This window comes from Ceratotherium simum, chromosome 20 (assembly GCF_057802395.1).
Source record: "Ceratotherium simum simum isolate JZ-2026a chromosome 20, ASM5780239v1, whole genome shotgun sequence".
In the NCBI taxonomy this organism is placed as follows: Eukaryota; Metazoa; Chordata; class Mammalia; order Perissodactyla; family Rhinocerotidae; genus Ceratotherium; species Ceratotherium simum.
The window spans coordinates 51,390,846-51,406,643 of NC_141919.1; the positions used below are offsets into that span (position 1 = coordinate 51,390,846).

A 15,798-nucleotide genomic window follows, 5' to 3' on the forward strand; every position below is an offset into this window, starting at 1 on the left:
TCTTAAAATCAAAGGAAGGCACGTCCAGAGTCAGAGAGGAAGCAATCCACATGCGTGCACAGTACTGTGTATTCGTTCACAAAATGATTATAGGACACACATTATGGTGTGTTTGTTCTGTATTTGCGTTATGTGGAGGCTTACATACCCAAGTTCAGTTATGCCACATTCACAGAGAAACGAATCGACACTGCGTGCATACTTACCACGTACAAGTTTTCTTTGAAGTTGCACAGAGAAATAAACTTAACACTACTGTGACCAGATCTCTCTGCCTGAGTTTCAGAGATTTATTTCTTTTTCTTTCAAATTACATCAAATATCACGTGATCCTTGAGTGGTCCTTCCAGCCCCTACGTGAGGGTTTGGTGGTCACAGCCTCTTCGGCGGCAGCCCTTTCCCCTTGGGAACTCTAAAGGAATAATGCCGCTTGCTGTTGAGGTGTCGGACCATTTGCTTCTGACGATCATCTGATGGTTCAGGAAATACCAGTTCATCTCCATCTATATGTATTTTAAAACAAACAAAACTATGGCATTCTTTAAACTCTTAAAATGCCTCCCATCCAGTAATCTCACGTTTTCTTACATTAATCTCACAGTTGTTAATGAACTGCACAAATATCATACTGCTCTGATTTGTAAAAGTTAAAAGTGAATATGGCAAATTTATCAAGAATATAAACAGAGCATTAATGAACAGAATTTAATGTTCAATTTAAGCAATACTTAAAAATAAACCTATTGTGAGTTGTACCTAGAAGACATCATTTCACTGGAGGGAGAGAGTAATTGCCTTGGTGTCTGTGCTCTTTGATTTGCCCTTTCGTTCCTATGCTACCAGTTTTCTCCTGCCAGATTTTTGTGGCTTAAGGGCATTAAAATATTCTGTTATGCTACAGGGTAAAGCATTAAGGGCAAGTCTTTCTGTAAATGAAAACAATTACGATTATTGTAACAGAGCAGAGCATGTCTGAGGCCCACAGCAAGAGGAGGAGGGCAGGGGTGGGGTGAGGTGGTCCCAACTCCCCTCCAGCAGGTAAGAGTCAGTCTCTCCTCACTGCCCCTTCTGATTTTAGGGGAGGAGGCAACTTTTCTTTAGTGGGACCTTCAAGAGTGCGGGGCCCACTCTGTTTTAGTTCTTAATATCTAGAAGTAAACAGAACTGTCACCCAGAAACTCTCAAAACTGTCTTAGACTCCAAAAAGAAAACAAGACAGCTTGTTATGGGTTAAATTGTGTCCTCCCCAAAAGATGCTGAAGTCCTAAGCCCCAGTACCTGTGAATGTGACCTTATTTGGAAATAGGATCTTTGCAGATGACCAAGTTAAGATGAGGTCGTTGGGGTGGGCCCTAATCCAATATGAATGTGTCCTTATAAAAAGTGGAAATTTGGGGGGCCGGCCCGGTGGCGCAAGTGGTTAAGTGCACGCGCTCAGCTGCGGCGGCCCGGGTTCCCAGTTCGGATCCCTGGCGTGCACCGACGCACTGCTTGGCAAGCCGTGCTGTGGCGGCATCCCATATAAAGTAGAGGAAGATGGGCATGGATGTTAGCCCAGGGCCGGTCTTCCTCAGCAGAAAAAGAGGAGGATTGGCAGATGTTAGCACAGGGATGATCTCCTCACAAAAAAAAAAAAAAAAAGGTGGGGGGAATTTGGACAGAAACATGCACACAGGAAGAATGCCATGTGATGATGAAGGCAGAAATCAGGGGTGGTTTGTCTAGAAGCCAAGGAACTCACAGATTGCTGGCAAATTGCCAGAATTTAGGAGCAAGCCTGGAACAGGTTCTCGCACAGCCCTCAAAAGGAAAAAACCCTGCTGACACCTTCATCTCGGACTTCCGGCCTCCAGGTGTGGTACTTTGTTATGGCAGCCCTAGCAAACTAATGCTCAGCTACACTAGGTATTCCATCCCCTTAATAAAATAAGAAAGAAAGATGTGAATCCATGTGGCTTTTTTCATACTCCTAATCTGCTAGAGTCTAAAAATGTAGGTGAGAGAAGTTGAAGTAAGGCTGTGGGGGTGGGCTACATTCTGCTTTCAGTGCTCGCAGTGCAGCCTGGTACACTTCTAGACCCACAGCCTATTGGGAAGGGAATGCGTTTTCACAGTGAGCCTTATAAATGGTGATTTGTGCTTACAGCTGCTTGTGCCCTACCATGCCTAGATCAGTCCTGCCGAAAAATAACTGGAGTGTGCCAGAAGGAAATGTTTTTATCTATACAGCTATGCAAGGATGAAGGAGAACTACTTTTTGCCATGAGTGCATCGAGCCACTGTGAGTAAAGAAGGCAGATGTCAAGGTCAGATCCTCTCTATTCACTAACTCTGTGACCTTGGGCAGTCAGCTAGAGACATGGTTTCTTAGAAGTAGTTCTACTAAAAAGAAGTCATTTCTTACTTGTCATCTTATTTTTGAAATATATTAATCTAATTGTCTCCAAAAGTATAATATTTAGGGATCCTTCACTATTCAAGGGTCGAACCTAAAATAATAAAAAGCAAGATTACCATTTCAACAAATACTTTTAAAAATTAAGTTATAAGGCTATTTGCTTATATATAAAGCATTAATTATTAAGATATTCTATTTAAACTCCCCCCTCAAAATGCTACAGTCTCCCCCCCCAAAAAACTAGAAAAATATCAAAGGGAATGGATGGTGTTAGAAATTTATATCAGTAAAATTTCAGAAACATGAATATCATAGGTTAAAAAAATCTGAAATTACTAACTTACGTAGAAATATATTTAATTTTTAAATTAACTTTTAAAAGCCATTAGTAATTAAAATATTACCCTGAGAAGACTCATCTGCTTGTGAATTCATTTTATCTAACAGTAAATGTAACTGGTTCACATTTTGAATGCTGGAAAAGTGTATTTTAATGTTTTATGTAGTAGGGTGGTCTTTACAGAAGCTGTGCCCACTGCCGATATTGTTTAAAGTAGGGCAAAATCTCACATGTAATTGTGACTACTCCTTTCATCCTTTTCCTACATAAACTCCTTTTTGATGGCTCATGCTATATATACTTTACATATCCCAAAACTTAATTATTCTTAAATCTTCAGTGGTCTTCTCTTAACAAAATGGCAGTTTTTTACTTTTATAGTTTTATCTATGTTTTAAATTATTTGTAGTAGAGATACAAAGTTTTTATTTTACTGAGAATCTGTGAAATCCTCATTGAGAATCTTAAACACAACTTTGGTTACATTTTCTTTTTTTTTTTAGCCTGTAAAATTTTCCTTCACTGGAAGCAAAATTATACTAAGTGAAAATTAGTAATAAATAAAAGTAACCAAATTGAATATGGGAAGTAACATCTATACTGTATGACATAAATAAATAACTATATCATATCATTTATATAAATAAATAGTACATTTATTTATATCATGACAATTCTACTTTATAGAATGCAACTAAATATCACAAAATAGCTCCTATTCCAGTAATAAAATTAACCAGTTTGGTTTTTTTTTTTACTCTTAGTTAAGCCTCCAAATTAGCAAGTACACATTAGCAATTACAGTAAATGCACAATTGAATATTCGTGTTTCCATTTTCAGCCAGTAATTCATTAGTCACATCATCTCAATGTCAGATCACCTTCTTGAGGGGGACAGTCTGGATCCATTCCATGGAGTTCACGTCAAAGATGTCCACTGCATTTTCACTGTACACTGAGAGATATGGGGCATTGTAACCTGGGAGAAGGGCAGGAGGTGACAGCAAGTGTGTCTTCATTATTCATTTTTTAATTGGAATTTTTATTAGGATAATTATAGATTCACATGCAGTTGTTAGAAATAATACAGAAAGATCTTTTGTACCCTCTGCCCAGTTTTCCCCAAAGTAGCATTTTTCAAAACTAAGATACTGACATTGATAGAGTTGACCTACCCATCTTAGGCAGATTTCCCCAGTTTTGCTAGCACTCTTGTGTGTGTGAAGGTCTGTACAATTTTATCAGCTGTGTGGGTTCATGTATCCACCACCACAGTTAAGATACAGAATAGTTCCAACACTACAGGATCCCTCAGGGTGCGCTTTTATAATCCCAACCCCACCTTCCAGCCTCCCCCTCCTTCCCTAGCCCCTGAATATCAGTAATCTGTCCTCCATTTCTAAAATTTTGTCACTTCAAAAATGTTAGAGAAATGAGATCATACAGTATTCATGGTTAATTATATCTGCTAAGCCCAAATACATTTTTTTTAAGAAACATCAGATTGGAAACCTAAGGGAATCCTATTGTAATATTTTTATTATCATATAGTAGCTGCCTCAAAATATTTTTTTAAATGGACAGGGTTTAAGTAAAAACAATAAATAAGTGATGCACGTGGGTCAAATTATAGAGTGCAACACATATAGTAAAAGTCTGGCAAAAAGCTGTCTAACACTCTCATCCAACAGCAACTTTATTAAGTAACTTCATAACATTTCAAAATCTGTGACTCCTAAACTAGTTCAGCTCACAAGAGTATAATATAAGGTTAGAAAAGTATATGTGGAGAGTGAAATTAATGAAGAAAGCATTAAAAACTTCCAGCTAGTAAGAGTTTTAGGGGCCGGCCCCGTGGCTTAGCAGTTAAGTGCACGCGCTCCGCTACTGGCGGCCCGGGGTTTGGATCCCGGGCGCGCACCGACGAACCGCTTCTCCGGCCATGCTGAGGCCGTGTCCCACATACAGCAACTAGAAGGATGTGCAACTATGACATACAACTATCCACTGGGGCGTTGGGGGAAAAAAAAAAAAACGAGGAGGATTGGCAATAGATGTTAGCTCAGAGCTGGTCTTCCTCAGCAAAAAGAGGAGGATTAGCATGGATGTTAGCTCAGGGCTGATCTTCCTCACCAAAAAAGAAAAAAAAAAAAAAGAATATATTCAAGGTAAATTATCCTGTGAATCTAGTAAAAATTAAAGGCTAAGTTATTTCAAATGTATTACTTAGATATAACTTAATTAGGGCTATTCTACTTAAAAAGACAAATTAGGAAAAATCTTCAGTGATGTTTTAAAAAATAAAACCTGTCATTAACAATATTTGGACATAGTATATAGAGTTGTAATAAAAAGGCAGGAAATATAGAGTTGTAATAAAAAGGCGGGAAAGATACGGAAAGGGAACAAATTGTAAGATAGCCTTACGGCAAAAAGTTGGAGTTGCTGGCCACATCAGTTCAACTGGCCTGGATCTGAGGCCCCTGCTGTCAGTGTAAATTCCAATGCTCTTAAAACATAACAGATATTCAATACTGGAGATCTCAATTGCACAGAGAGCATCCACCGGTTGATGTACAATAAATGACAGTGTAGGGTCATGTGTGTGGAGCATCCTGTATGGGATTCCTTCTCTCCTCAAGGGGTATCTCAGGAATCCTGACTGGAATCCTACACAAAGCTGTTCGCTGAAGATAGCCATCCACTGGACATTGGTTGGGATTTGGAGCTCTTTAAATTTTCTGTGAGAAATTTTCTTGCTCTGAAACAGCTCATAACAGAAGACATGGCTTTTCCTAGCTACGCAGAGGCATGTATGGGCCCCTTGGCACACTGTTCCAGAAGTCATGGTCTGGCACCCTTTGGTTTCTGCCAGCTTGTGAACATCAGTCTTTCGTCCATCGAAAGCTGACATAGGAAACAGTTGCACTTGGTGACTTCGCCCTGAGATCACTGCAACCATCTGGCCATGAGGGATAAGCTCAATCTGATGAATCTTCTTCATGTCACCAACTCGAATAATTTCTGCACAAATAAACATAATTGTAAGTCATTGCAAATTCAAAATAATTTCTATTTATTTATTTCAACTGTTCTCCCAATTTTACCCAAAAGCAATTAAGAAAGGTCCCAATAAAAATGACCTGATAAATCTTAATGTCATTAACTTGAGTAATTTTTCTACAAATAAAATGGCAAGTTATCTTCAAATTAGCAATGTTTTCTAATTTATTTTTATTGAGGGATAAGTGACATATAACATTATATTAGTTTCAAGTATACAACATAATGATTCAATATTTGTATAAATGACCACCGCAGTAAGTCTAGTTAACATCATCACCATACATAGTTATAAACCTTTTTTTCTTGTGATGAGAACTTTTAAGATCTACTCCCTTAGCAACTTTTATGTATGCAATACAGTGCTATTAACTATAGTTGCCATGCTGTACATTACATCCCCATGACTTATTTATTTTATGACTGGAAGATTGTACCTTTTGACCCCCTTCACCCATTTCACGCACCCTCCAACCTCCCCCCACTGGCAACCACCAATCTATTCTCTGTGTCTATGAGCTTTTTCTTTTTTTTTTTTTGGGATTCCACATATAAGTGAGATTATATGGTATTTGCCTTTCTCTGACATATTTCCCTTAGCAGAATGCCCTAAAGGACCATCCATGTTGTTGCAAATGGCAAGATTTCCTTCATTTTTATTGCTGAATAATATTCCATTGTGTGTGATGGAATATGTATATCATATCTTCTTTATCCATTCATCCATCAGTGGATGTTTCCATATTTTGGCTATTGTAAATAATGCTGCAATGAACATGGTGGTGCATATATCTTTTCAAGTTAATGTTTTTGTTTCCTTCTGATAAATACCATGAAGTAGAATTGCTAGATCATATGGTAGTTCTATTTTTAATTTTTTGAGGAACCTCCATATTGTTTTCCATAGTGGCTGCACCAATTTACATTCCCACCAACAGTGCACAAGGGTTCCCTTTTCTCCACATCCTCACCAACACTTATTATTTCTTGTCTTTTTGATAATAGCTATTCTAACAGCCACAATATCTCATTGTGGTTTTGATTTGTATTTCTCTGATGATTAGTGATGTTGAACACCTTTTCATGTACCTGTTGGCCATCTGTATGTCTTCTTTATAAAAACATCTATTCAGATCCTCCTCCCATTTTTTAATTGGATTGTTTGTTCTTTTTGCTACTGAGTTGTATGAGTTGTTTATATATTTTGGATAATAATTCGTTATCAGATACATGATTTGCAAGTATGTTCTCCTATTCAGTAGGTTGCCGTTTCATTTTTTGATGGTTTCCTTTGCTATGCAGAAGAATGTTTTCTTCTTTTTAAACTCTCTCCAAATCATTACTCCTACGAATTTAAGTCAGATTCTAATAAAATCACAGACATAAACTCACAGGGTAGGTTTCAGAAGGATAAAAAAGGATAAAAAGAGAAGGATAAGAGATAAAAAATCATGCAGGTAAAAAAAAGTAATTTTTCCAGAGATGATATAATTACCTTAACAAAATTAGCATAATAAAGCACTAAACTTAGCCTTGAGATTCTAGGCAGTGAGGAAACACCTCCCAATGTCTGACAAATGGAAACACACTACTTCTTTAGGGGAAGAAAAATGTCCTTTTTTTCTGGCACTAAATTGATTCCTTTATTACACAAATAGTTTTTGAGTGACTATTACGTGCCAGGTGCTGTTCTAAGTGTGTGGGGTACAGCACCAAACAAAAAGAGACCTACCAAGTCCCTGCCCTTGTAATGGACACCTGGTGCACCTTTCATGGGCCTCCTCACCAGGACTGAGTCACCCACACTGCAGGGGAGGCATAGCTAATGTCCTTCAGATGCAGGTTCTCCTTTATCTAATCTATCATTAGGGTGCAAGACATTCAAGAGGACAACTATATTAGAATGGCTCCTCTGCATTTCATCTAGTCCCCCATTTCTCCCTCAAAAACCGTGAGAGCAAAAACAAAGAACTCGGCACTCTTATCCGGGAAATATCCAATTTTATGTTGTTATTCTTGGTGGTGCCAATGTAATAGTGGAGGGGAGGGGAACCAAGAACTGTGTTTTCTTTCATGCACCAACTTGAAGATGGTAAGCTAAGTTCTTACAGTGGTCCTATTAGGTAAAATCACCTGTGAAGATACTTAGACTCTAAGGGATTATGGATTTCTGGAAATTAGAAAAGTCATCATTTGACTTGAAAACACATCAAATCAGGCGTGGAAGATTTCTTTTACAGAAAAAAAGAGAACAAATCCATATTATTATCCTTAGAGTTTGAAGTTATTCCAAAACAGAAAAGACTCTCCTTACCATCCATGGTAACGTGCACAACAAATAACCCTTCTTCATTTCCCAGAGCGATTCTTTTATGATCTATATTTGACACATAAATAAAAATATCAAGGAGTTGTTTTTGTGAACATTAAGTAAAGCTAATAGGATTAACTGGACAAATGTATCAATATTGAAAAAGTTTAAAAGGCAAATTAAATACATATTTAGCATATATCAAAATGAAAAGAAACATAAGAATAATTAATTTGCACTATTCTTCTTTCAAATTACAGAAGAAAACATAATAAAACATGACTTTTCTTAATAGGAAGATCATTATAAAGTAATGGTTATAAATACTTGAAGAAAGTTTGATATTCAAGTAATGATATACTTTCAAATTTGCTATAAGTAAGTGATTCATGAATGAAAAAATTTTATAATTTAATTTGTCAGTGATCTTGGCTTTGTGGGGGAGATAGTTTTAGCAAGAACTAAAACTCAAAGTGCACCGATAGCACTTATTGAGTGAAGACCTTAAATGCAAAGCACAAAACTGTACATAATTGGCTCATTTAATCCTCTTCATAACTGAAAAATGGGAATTATCTGTGTTTAACTCATGAGCACATTAATGCTCAAAGAAATTTAATAACTAGCTCCATGTTACACAGCAGTAAATAACTAAGTGGCTCTTATTGTCACCCCCATCTAATGCAAAAGTAATGACCTTTGGGAAACATGTATTCTTGTTTACTGACAAAAGTTTGAATATTGATCTTAGCAATTCATTCATTGATTCACTTATTTTTCATTTATTTATTAAGTGTTGGGTGTTGGGAATACAGATTTGAAAGACAATCTCTGCTCCCAAGGTAGGTAGTCCACCTACCTGCACAGGGCCACATCCCTCATGTGACACCCTTGGGGCCAGATGTATTTGGGAACTCTGAATTTTTCAGACTTGATAAAGGTATTACTGTGTATTAAAGAAACACCTTATTATGCAGGGCCTGGGGAACCATCATGTAATCAAATATATTAATATTTTTGCAGAGAATCCTATAAGTAGTCATACCAGGGGTTGGGGAGGGAAGGACTCCGCAATAGTCTCATTCAGTAGGTTTGCTGACAAATGAGTTGTGAATCTAGTTAAGATTTTCACATTTCGATTTGGGGATTGTGGTGAGGGGTATGAACCTAGTGGGATAAAGCTGTAAATCCATACCTATGATTACAGCTGTCTGGGTGGTTTTGATCAGGGGTAGACTGCTGTCATAAGCCTCTTTCAGAACGTAGACTGTGCGGTCTCTGGAATGACGTTTTCCCAGTAACTTGTGCAATTCACTCAGCACTCTCATCCACTCACTCTTCTCATTCTCGCTATCTGCTAATATTGGGATTGAATATCTATTACTAGGTGCTGAGAGCTGGGAAGCTGTGACCTAGAACGATTTAAGGAATATCTAGGTTATAAGAAAGCAGACACGCTTATGCCAGCCTGTTGAGCATTTTTCATTAAACTCACCGTTGACAAATGACACCTGTAATATTATTACCCTCTTCTTGGTTAGTAGAATAAATGACGTGAGCCTTGGAACCCAAGCCAAAAGGAACATGTCAGAATCACTTCTGTATTGAGCCTCGTGAAAATATGGGCGTACTCTGACTAAATAATATATTGTACTTCATCAAATGAAAATAGTTACCATTTATTCAGTGCTGACTCTGTACCAGGAACTGCCCTAAGAAATTTACATGTGTTAATTGATTTAATCCTCACAGAAACCTCAGCAGGTAGATACTACTACTCTTTCCACTTTACAGGTGAGAAGACAGGGGCACGGTGGGGTAGGGCGCAGGCAGTTTGGTGCCAGAATCCCCAGTCTGAGCCTCTTCTCAATGAAGAAATTGATAAAAAAAATTTGCACCTTTTGATATCTCTGAAACGGAATTGTGTCTTGCAATTGCAGTCATCATAATCAGTTGTGATATTATGCAGTGCTCAGAGGTTTTTTGTCGTTGTTAAGCTAGAAATATTCAGAAATACTTCTGCTTTCCTGGCTGCTATGTGCAAAGCTTATATCGTTACTAGTAAATAGCAAATCAAATTTAAATTTAAAAATATATAATTAGGCTGGCAAACTCTAAATTTATATATCATCAGTTAAGCAGCAATGACATAATAAATTCCCACTCTGTAGTTCAGTTCTAAATGGCCAGGTAGTTGTAGGGTCTCTTGGTGGTTCAGTAGAGTCTAAATAGATTTATATCCTTGGGCTAAGGAACTAAGAATACTTCTGTCTGGCCTTCGTTAAATGTAAGATTCACAGGTTGATTGTAACCACATGGGTCAGCAGGGGACAGCACTCCTTTGCTTTCTCTGTCATTTTATTTAACCCATTCCGGAATCACTTTAATTTTTTAAATGAATTTTAAAGAGCAGAGTGTCTATTTTTTAAGAGATTGCAAAACTACATACTTCCCCAATTTTTCCATGTGGTACACTTGCTTTGAATTTGAATTATAACTTCGAAATGTTGCCTCAGAGGAAACTTATTTTCCAAAGTGCCTCTAGTTCTAGAAGCCCCACATTCATGCTGCTGCAGGTCCATGATGACTCGCCAGACGTGTACATCTGACCTTGAAGTATGTCATCCCTCTTTCTCTGTCACTGTTTGTTCCCTTTTCTTTCATCCCCCGAAATACCATGCTGCTGTGTAAGCTTCTCCTGTGTTCAGCTATAAATCTGACGTATGTCCTGTTATCTTAGTGTAGAATGAATGGACACCCTCAGGAACATTTGCATTTTAAGTCTTAGATTTAACTGTAGGATGAAAAAAGCTATTTATAGTATTTTTGAGTAAGAATAGGGGGATAGATGTATTGTGGCAAGTAGGAAGAAAGGGAAATGATCTTGAGCATTTCTGAAATCCCAACCTTCAGTGACCTTCAGCAACCCGAGGAGCCTTGACCCATAAAGACAGGCAAGACAGGGATGAAACAAAACATAATCAAGGGATCCGAGGGCAGCATGCACACTTACTTTAAACATATGGACCGTTTCCTTTTTCTTTCCTGGAATAAAATCAGAGGACCAGACGGAACTCACAGAAAATGCTCTATCCCTGCAGGAAAAGCAAGACACTGAACGTGAGTAGAATCACCTGAAAGTGAGTAAAACAACACATAAACATAATCCTCAATTTTAATTTCATTGACTTGTAACACTATTTTCTGTAGTAACCGATAGTGATCAAAGTAATGCATCAGCAGTAACCGGCCAGCAGCATGTTATCAGAAAACCCAAGTTAGCTCTGGGCTGTCCCTACTTCAGAGAGTCTGCACAGATCTGGGATCCAAACACCTGTCTGACCCAACAGCCACGGCCCCTAGAATAAGGCCCTGCCATTCTAGTTTTCATTTTCTAGCATAAATGGAAACATACAATATGTATTCATTTTGTCTAGTTTCTTTTTCTCAGCATAATTATTTTGAGATTCACTCCTGTTGTTGCATGGATGAATACTTCATTTCTTTTTATTGATGAGTAGTATTCCGTTGTATGGATATACCACAATGTATCCATTCACCCATTAATGGACATTTGGGTTGTTTCAAGTTTGGGGCTATTTTAAATAAAACTGCTATGAATATTCATGTATGTCTTTTATGGACATATGATTTCTCTTGGGGAAATACCTAGGAGTAGAATCACTACATCATATAGTAGGTGTGTGTTTAACTTTTTAAGAAACTGCCAAACTCTTTTCCAAAGTGGTTATATGATTTACAAAGCAATGCACGAGAGTTCTAGGTTCTCCACGTCCTCCCAACACTTGAAATGGTCAGTCTTTTTAGTTTTAGCCTTTCTTACAAAAGCAGAAGTGATAGTGGTATCTCATGGTTGTTTTATTTGAATTTCCCTAATAATTGGTGTCTCATGGTTGTTTTATTTGAATTTCCCTAATAATTAATGATGTTGAGCATGTGTTCGTGTGCTTATTTGTCATATGTGTATCTTCTTTGTTGAAGTATCTTTTCAAAACCTTTGCCCATTTTTAAAAAAAGTGAGCTGTTTATTTTCTTATTATTGAGTTTTAAGAATTCTTTATACATTCTGGATATAAGTCCTTTGTCAGATATTTTATTTGCCCTCACTCTGCAGCTTCTGTGACTTCTTTTAACAGTGTATTTCAAGGAGCAGAAGTTTTAAGTTTTTATGAAGTCCAATTTATCAATTGTTTCTTCTATGTGCTGTGCTTTGGCGTTGTATCTAAGAATTCTTTGCCTTATCCAAGATCAGAAAGGTTTTCTCTATGTTTACTTCTAGGTATTTTATAGTTTTAGGTTTTACATTTAGTTCTATGACCTATTTTGAGTTAATTTTTGTATATGGTAAAAAGTATAGGTCAAAGTTGATTTTTTGCATATGGATATCTCCCATTCAAAGCTTACCTCATGTCAATCACTTGACTCACTACAACATTGGGCTTTGAGTCTTCTTCTTCATCCATATCGTACAGGAAGAGTTTGAAGTCACAAACTATAGCCAGTGCTCTCTGCCATCCTTTTTCCACTCCTGTTTGTTTGGGAATCTTTAGTTTTGATTTTTTTAAAAGCAAATAAAAACAGTCCAAGCTGAAATGTCAAATACTACCCAATTATTACATATAAAGTTAAAATAATAAAAAAATTGTTATAAATCTGTAATTTTTCTTGTTAAAGATATGAAACAGAATTGTATAACATAAATGAGATTTTAAAAACAAGGCAATTCCTTTGAGGACTGAATGACTCTTGTGTTGTGAAAATAAAGTTGATACCATTTCAGTTAACACTAGCAATTTATTTAAATAACAGTCACAGCTTTGTATCTAGGTAACGTTAAATTCAGATTTATAACACCATGCCTCAAATTCAACTCAGATTTTAAATATTTCTCAAGAAGATTATTTGCAATAATTTATTATTGCTGCCTGGAAGTCAAAGTTACATCATTAGTAGGGATTTCAGCATTTGTTAATCACAAGATAAGGTTTAAGCAGGAAACTTGGGGACATTTAAAAATATCCTATTGGGGACAACTAAATTTTGTTCTGAAATCATCTTCTTAGGATGGAACAAATATTTTCAACTGCATATAGTTTATATTGTATAATATATTATAAATATTATGTATGTTTCTGACAAACCTTGTGCTCACAGAGTGAAAGGTGATAAATAAACATCTTAAGAGTTTATCTAAATCCAAAATATTGACACTTACCCAGACATGGCCTTCATAGGCTGTTCCCATGCCTTCCTGTGAGTCTAGACAGAGGGCACCTTTCTTCTGTTGAAAAGGCACTGGACAAACTCTTGGAGCTTTCTCTACACAGGCTGTGTGACATGAGAACCCACATGCTTTTTGAAGGAAATAAAGAGATGATGATTGTGGTGGACACAATGGTTTTACTCCCTCGCTCTCCGTTACAACTCTGTCTACTCTTGTAGAGGTTGAAATGCTATAAACTACATTTCCCAGGCTCCCTTGCAACTAAATTTTGGACCTGATTTAACTTCCACAAAAAAGATGACTTTCTGTGAGACTAAGCTGAGCCAAGCTGAGAGAGATGCAGGATGCAGAGCATCCATTTTACTGGCATGGATCCTGACAGAAGGAGTGTGAGGTCATAGCTGCAGGGGTGCCTTCTGAATTTTGTAGGAGCTTTCTTAATTCTGCGGGTGATGTCCTGGCTCTGCAGACTCTGCAGCAGCAGGGTCTTTCCTGATCCTGGCAGAAGTAGCAGGTTCTGGGGGCTGCAGCAGTAGTGGCAGCTTCTTGATTTGTCATCTTCTTGTGACACTGATGGCAACTGTCCCAGGATCAGCAGTGGCCAAGCTATGCTGGGGGCAAGAGATGTTCCTGGGAGCTCAGCTCAGAGCCTGCCTCTGCAGCCCTAGAAGAGTTTTATAGGCACCTAATTCCCCATTTGAAATCTCATTTTGTGTAATGTGCTAGGATGTGTTGACGGTTAAGGTGGCTCTGACTGTCCTTGTGCTGAGGGCAGGAAAGTTGTCCTGCTCCGTGCTGTGTCCCTGAGTGAGCACTTGACAGGACTCGCTGAGGAAACCAAGTACAGAGCCTGTTCCCTAGGATGAGGAATGAGATGTCTGTGCAGCACAGTAATCCACTGTTTGAAATTTCCAAAAATATATTGCTCTCTTTCAACAGTATTTACCATAATAAATTGAATGAGTAAAATAAAACAATTACAATTCAAAGATAGCATTCCATTTTCCTGTCACATAAGCTAGTGAATTTGGTCTTCATACTCTACTAGTGCTATAAAGAACAAAATATATTTAAATACATTTTCTTAATAAATGTGGCCCTGCCTACAGGCTGCACAGCATGACTCCCAGGGGTCAATGTTCATACAGGCTGTGAGGACGTGAGGCCCTTTGGAGTTGCACAGCGCTGAAGTCCCCCCCTAATGTTTCCAATGACCATTGGTCTAATTTCTGATATAAAACAGATTCAGAGAGATTTTTGGTCAAGTGAACAGTTTACTGGCATGCTTCTACAATTCAAAAACAACAAAATTTCTGCTTAATAACTTAGTGCAATGGACTGAATGTATGTGTCCCCACCAGGTTCCTTTGTTGAAATTCTAATCCCCTATGTGATGTTATCAGGAGGTGGGGCCTTTGGGAGGTGATTAGGTCATGATGGTGGAGCCCTCATGAATGGGATTAGTGCCTTATAGAGGAGCCCCCAGAGAGCTCTCCTCCGCCTCTGCCAAATAGGGCCGCAGTGAGAAGTCCACAGTCTGCAGCCTGGAGGAGGGGCCCATTGAACCCGACCACGCTGGCTTCCTGATCTCGGGCTTCCAGGTGTGTGAACTGTGAGAAGTAAACGTCTGTGTTTAGAAGCCACCCCCTCTAGGTGCTTTGTTATGGCAGCCCGAGTAGACTAAGACACTTGAGTATGAAGATTATGGCTCTGACTCCACTTATCCCTTCCTTAGGTCTTACCATCACAGATGCAGCCTTGTCTTATCAAACCCACCATCAGAGACGTGCACTGGTGACACTTGGTGGGGGCAGTAAAGGATGTGAGGAAAAACCGGTGATTCTTATTCTACAAAACAAAGAGACCAAACCTGCATCAAAGGTTAAATATCTTTGAAAAGGTAATTCTGGTGATTCCTTCAACTCACCCTGCCCAAAATAACATTTCATATACAAAGAAAAGCAGTTCCCCATTTCTCACCAACATTTAAGATTATTGCCCCTTAGTTACTTCATAATTGGAAAATGTTGAGCAAGAGATCCCTGAAATTACCAAGAAGAGGAAGAAGAGGAGGAGGAGGAATTATTTAAGTGGTAATCAAATGTTCATTAATACTATTTAGAACCAAATAAATAAAGCCTGGCCTTTATTTGTGCTGATATATCCTGAACATTTGAAAAGATTATCTAGATTGATAAATTCTTCAAGTGATTCCTTAACAATGGATGGGGTGAGAATCGCCTATGCATACATATTTTTATTGGGGAGGGGTAACAAAAAATAATATGGTTTTTATACCTTCTTTGGAGAGAAAGAATAATTTCAAAATTTTATCTCTATAGCAAATTGCGTGTTTCATTTTCTACTATCAATAGACAATAATCTGCTTCAGGAGTTGCTGAGCTCCCGTGAAGCAGGTCATATTACACCTCCAAGACAGA

At 37.9% G+C, this 15,798-nt stretch overlaps 1 protein-coding gene across 1 annotated transcript in view; it reads right to left on the reverse strand.

The window, feature by feature from the left end:
- Positions 1-372: 372 nt before the first annotated feature.
- LOC101405757 (serine/threonine-protein kinase MRCK alpha-like) overlaps positions 373-15,798 on the reverse strand; it is a 47,017-nt gene continuing 31,591 nt past the window's right edge. Inside the window, exons 8-17 of the mRNA XM_087444229.1 lie at positions 15,100-15,205; positions 13,349-13,485; positions 12,538-12,677; positions 11,126-11,207; positions 9,308-9,524; positions 8,116-8,178; positions 5,166-5,762; positions 3,620-3,717; positions 2,405-2,489; positions 373-503 (exon numbers count right to left, since the gene is read on the reverse strand). Of these exons, the coding sequence (XP_087300355.1) occupies positions 373-503; positions 2,405-2,489; positions 3,620-3,717; positions 5,166-5,762; positions 8,116-8,178; positions 9,308-9,524; positions 11,126-11,207; positions 12,538-12,677; positions 13,349-13,485; positions 15,100-15,205 (1,656 nt within the window). The remainder of the gene's footprint in view (positions 504-2,404; positions 2,490-3,619; positions 3,718-5,165; positions 5,763-8,115; positions 8,179-9,307; positions 9,525-11,125; positions 11,208-12,537; positions 12,678-13,348; positions 13,486-15,099; positions 15,206-15,798) is intronic.